The sequence below is a fragment of the Hydra vulgaris genome, chromosome 12, assembly GCF_038396675.1.
Source record: "Hydra vulgaris chromosome 12, alternate assembly HydraT2T_AEP".
NCBI classification, from domain to species: Eukaryota; Metazoa; Cnidaria; class Hydrozoa; order Anthoathecata; family Hydridae; genus Hydra; species Hydra vulgaris.
Genome location: NC_088931.1, coordinates 68,913,888 through 68,919,607, shown reverse-complemented (window position 1 = coordinate 68,919,607; position 5,720 = coordinate 68,913,888). Strand labels below are relative to the sequence as shown.

General features: G+C 30.0%; 1 protein-coding gene across 1 annotated transcript; it reads left to right on the top strand.

Annotated features, from left to right (window-relative positions):
* The first annotated feature begins 3,266 nt into the window (after positions 1–3,266).
* LOC136088299 (histone-lysine N-methyltransferase SETMAR-like) lies at positions 3,267–4,136 on the top strand. Its single transcript, XM_065811990.1, has one exon. The coding sequence runs from the start codon at positions 3,267–3,269 to the stop codon at positions 4,134–4,136; it is 870 nt and encodes a 289-aa protein (XP_065668062.1).
* Positions 4,137–5,720: the final 1,584 nt, after the last annotated feature.

Here is a 5,720-nt window from a genome sequence, read left to right as displayed (position 1 = left end):
AAAAAGTAACTTAAGGTGAACCACTGATTCATTTGCAGACAACATACTTAAGGATCTTTTGGCTGATCAGGCTTATACATTCAAAATTGTAACAGCAATAAGATCTTGAGTGTTACCTGTAAATTTAATAAATCTAGACCCTGTTTCTCATTTCAGATGGCTCAATACAGCCAACCTATTTTTTAGATAGTGGGTTTCAATTTATTGAAACTCACAATCTATATTCATATTGATGCTTGTAAATTGACCTATTTAATCGAGTGGAAAGATTCAGTAAATTTTATAAACTTTTTTGTATAAATTTGATGAAAACATGAAAAAACGGCGCACTCTACCTTCACATTCTCTGAATAAAGTATGAAAAAGTGCTAGTTTTTGTCAAAATACCCTTCTCACTTACTGAGTTTATTTTTATGACTTTTGAACCAAGTAATCAACTTTTTAAAATTTAATATAATAATTATTGAGTTTATTAAAAATGTTAATTAGTCATATTTTAGTCATTTTCAGGTTCAAAACACTGCTGACCCACGCAGCAAGGAACCATTAAAATTTCTTTTTTTTTACAGATTTGGAATCCCCATAAAATTCATCACTAAAAGTAAAAAAACGTTTTTGAAATGGAAAAAAAGAATCGACCCTTTCTCTCTCTCTCTCTCTCTTTCTCTCTTCTCTCTCTCTCTCTCTCTCTCTCTCTCTCTCTCTCTCTCTCTTTCTCTTTCTCTTTCTCTCTATCTATCTATCTATCTATATATATATATATACATATATATATATATATATATATATATTATATATATATATATATATATATATTATATATATATATATATTATATATATATATATATATATATATATATATATATAAATATATATATAATATATATATATATATATATATATATATATATATATATATATATATATATATATATATATATATATATATATATATATACAGCGGTGGCCAAATATTAAAGACCACACTTCTTTTTTTTCAAAATTTATTTTTAACCTTAGTATAATTTTATTTTGAAAAAAGGTATCAAAAAAAGAAAAACATTTTTAGAAAGAATTTTTATTGTATTTTATATTTATTATAAAAGAATTTATAATTTTTTTACAAAATAATGTTAAAAAATTAAAAAACTGACTAGTAAAAAATATAAATGGGAAAAAAAATTGGACAAAATTTTAAGACCAGTTTCAAAAATATTTCAAAAAGCAATAAAAAAATAATTTAGAAACGTGTTGTTCCTCCATTTGTTTTCAAGCACTCTTGTACTCGTTCTGGCATTGAATTCATTAAAGTTTTGATTACTTCATCAGGCACATTTTTCAAATGATGAGAGATAGAAGATTTCAAATCTTCCAAATTGTAAAGTTGTTCTTTACCAAGCTTGTGATCAAGCCCCGACCATAAATTCTCTATTGGATTCAAGTCTGGACTATTGGCAGGCCATGGAAGCACTTGAATTTTATTAGAACTGAATCAATCGCTAACAACATGCGCTTTATGACACGGCGCATTATCTTGCTGGAAAATAAATCCATCTTGCAACTGATATAAATCAATGCTAGGAATAAGCGAGTTTTCCGAAATTTCGACGTACCTTTCTTTGTTGAGTCTACCATCGAATAAATGAAAAACGCCAACTCCACAGGCACTCATACAGGCCCAAATGTCTATTGAACCACTGCCTTGTTTTGTTCGTTTCAAAATGCATGATTCATCGAACCGTTCGCTTGGAAGTCTACGCAACATTACGCGACCTTTTCTGTTGTTTACCTCAACGTTCATTTCATCACTAAAGACCACACGGCTCCACTGATCTGTTGACCAATTTTTATGTAGTTTGCACCACTCTACCCTGGCAAATTTTTGTTTTTTATTTAAGCGTGGTTTTTTTGCAGCAGCACGTCATAAATAATTTAAATTGTGGAGGACCCTTCGCACAGTTCTAGGGCTTGCTTTCAGACCATTTGACAGTGTCCATTTCGTAGACAAGTCTGTAGATGATGCTTGTCTGTTTTCTTTCATTAATCTCACTAACGAGCGAACATCACGGTCATTTGAAATTTTATTGCGTCCAGTCCTATAACGATCATTAATTGACCGGGTCTCTTTGAATCGTTGAATTATGTTAATAATGCAAGAGTGAGACCTTCCGAGCTTTTCTGCTATTTGTCTGATGCTATAATCTTCTTCTTTTAATACAAGAGCCGCGTATCTGTCTTGTTCTTCGATCTTTGCACGCATTTTTGCAATATTTCTATATCCTTATTGCATTTCAAAAAATAAATGTTTATTTGATATCGAAACTTTGGTTTCGACATTTTATTTTATAGCCAACGTAATAAGCAATTAAGACAGTTAAAAAAAATAATGGATTATTATTTTTAATAAGTACAAATTAAAGATTTGAAAGTGGTCGTTAAATTTTGTCCAATTTATTTAAAGAAGATTTATAAGTACTCATCAGTTTTTTAATAAGTTAAACGCTATTTAATTAGAATTAGATTTAAAAAATTTTACCACTTTAATCCGTATGTTTTAATTAACAAGATATCAAAAAAAAAAAATTTAATATGTCATTTAGAATCTTCTTAATTTTAATTTAAAAATTAAGAAACCAACTAAAAAATGAGTGGTCTTTAATTTTTGGCCACCGCTGTATGTATATATATATATATATATATATATATATATATATATATATATATATATATATATATATATATATATATATATATATATATATATATATGTCATTTAATTTAGTGTTGTATTAAAATAATACAAAACTCTTGTTCGTTGAAAAGTGCTCAATATTTAGGAAATTTTTTTTGATTATATATAAATTTCAAAACAGAGCGATTTATAATTATATTAGGTAACCAAAAAAGTTCGTGCGGTTTTTGGTAATTGAATTGTTTTTAGCATTTTTTACAACACCCACATCGCACAAGGCAAGTAGCTTTGTTGCGTAATAGAACGCGTGTGTCTTTGTCTTTGTTGCGTAATAGAACGCGTGTGTATAGTTGCTGCATATATAGTGTAGGCTTGTAACGAGCTTACAGGAAAGGTTTTGTGTAAAGAAAGGATGGCAACCCAACCAACGATTATTCGATCTTGCTTACTTTACGAGTTCAAACTTGGAAGGAATGCAACACAAGCGGCCAAAAACATCTGCACAGCATTTGGAGAAGGTACAGTAAGTGAACGCACAGCACAGAAGTGGTTTCAGCGATTCTCTTCGGGAGATGAGCCCATCGAAGACCTGCCGCGTTCTGGACGCCCATTGTTGGTTGATTAAGGATGAACTGAAGGACGCTGTCGAGTCTGACTCCAGCCAAACTTGCCAAGAACTTGCAGTGAGGTTTGCTGTGAGTGTTGAAACCATCCGCCTGCATCTGCATGCGATTGGGAAAGCGTGGAAGCTGAGTCGGTGGGTTCCACACAAATTGTCGATCGACAACAAGAAGCAACGGCTTACGATCTGCACATCACTCTTATCACGCCACAATGTTGAGCCTTTTCTTGATCGTTTATTGACATGCGACGAAAAATGGATTGTGTACAACAATACCACGCGTTGCTACCATTGGTTGTCCCCCGATGACCCCATCCCAAAGACACCCAAGCCCAATCTCCACGAGCGGAAGGTTTTGCTCTGCATTTGGTGGACTACAGCTGGTGTGGTGCATTACGAGCTGCTCCCAACAGGCCAAACCATTACTGGACTGGTCTACTCAGCACAGCTGCAACAAGTTCACGACCTGTTGCTTGTAAAGCAGCCTGCACTGGTGCACAGGAGAGGAGTTCTGCTTCTCCACGACAACGCGAGACCGTACACCGCTCGCGTGACTCAGGACAAGCTCCAAAGCCTTGGTTGGGAGAGTTTGCCTCATCCACCATACTCGCCAGACCTCTCCCCTACTGATTTCCATTTTTTCCTTTCCCTGGGAAATCATTTAAAAGGACAGCAGTTCCGAGACCAGGACGCGGTTGAAATGGAGTTGAAAGCTTTTATAGACTCAAAGGACCGAGAATTTTTTAGAAGTGGAATAAATAAGCTTGTTTTACGTTGGGAAAAGGTTTTAGATGCTAATGGTGACTATTTTGATGAATAAATGTACTTACTTTTGTCGTTTTGTGTGTTTTTATTATATACGGAAAAACCGCACGAACTTTTTTTTTTACCTGATAATTAAAAACGATAAAGAAAAAACTTTTATTATGGAAGTTTTTTCTTTTATTTATGAAACTTTTATTTCTTTAGTTTTCTTTCATATATTTCGTTTTTTTACTTTTATTTATAAAACTTTTATTTCTTTAGTTTTCTTTCATATATTTCCTAGGTATATTTATTTATTTTTCTTCAGTTTTTTAGCGTAAATAGTTTTACTTATTATTTTTTGTTAGTCATTTATTTATTCATTTTTAATTATTATTTATTTTTAATGATATATAAATTTTTTTTATATAGTTATATATTGGTTGTTTTTATTTTCATTTTAGCCATTTATTACATATGTTTTATTCTACCGTGTATTATTATTATTTTTGATCTAAATTTTTTTTTTTTTTGGCAAAGGTAATTTTTTGTTTTGTTTGTAAAGTTTGTTGTAACTTTTGTTTTGTTTTGATTTTCTCAGTGTTTTTCTGTTTATATTGTATTTATTTATTTATTTGGTCATAATATTTGCAATATATTTTGATTATTATATTATAACAACTATGATTATATTAATATATCTACTAAATCTTTATAATTTTTTAAGTAATAGTCGTTTTTATGTCATTGTTAGTTGCTACGTTTTGTCAGTTGTTATTACTGTTTGTAACTGTAACTTTGTAAGTAAAAACGATTGCTGTATGAAAAGTAATACCGATTTATTTAAATTATTATAATTACTTTATTATTATTATTATTTTTATTATTATTATTATTGTTATTATTATTGTTATTACTATTATTAATATTATTATTATTATTATTATTATTACTAAGATTAATTGTATATAATTAAACTAATTTTTTAAGGTATTTACTTGAGATTAGTATTTCATTACTATATGTAAATAGCCGAGAAAATTTATTTTCAGAATATATATGATGGATTGAATTTTAAGTTTCATGCCTAACGGCAATCATCAGCTATATATTACAAAATTAAAAATTAAACGTTAAAATTACAATTAGAATTACGGTGGCGTGAGTTCTAATTACTCCATGGAAACAAAATTTTAAAAGTTTAGAAAGTATAACGTAACGTGACGTAAACCAACCAGGATCAATCTTCGGTATCAAAAGAGGAAATAAGGAACTTATTTTTGTGCCTGCACTTCGAGATTATTTCACTCCTTGTATTTAATGGGTTTTCTCCTTTATACATCAAAATTTGGAACTTCTTGTTCAAACAAAGGTTACAAACTCTTGATGTTGGGTTGTATGGTTTGCATTTTTTAAAAATCTTCCATCTGACAAAAGGTGTAAAGTTTTTTTTTCTTAATTTCCATACTTCTTTTGATAGCTCTGTATCATTTTTGTACCTAACTGTATTTAAAGATTTTAAGTGGTTTGCATACCGAACTTTAAAAGGTTATATACGTATTAGTTCTAATCATCCACCGAGTCTAAAAAAAAGTTACGCCACCGTAATTCTAATTGTAATTTTAACGTTTGATTTTTAATTTTGTAATATATGATGATA

What these genes read in the sequence shown, in the direction of transcription:
- LOC136088299 (XM_065811990.1), top strand. Translation starts at nt 3,267, where the DNA reads ATGAGCCCATCGAAGACCTGCCGCGTTCTGGACGCCCATTGTTGGTTG.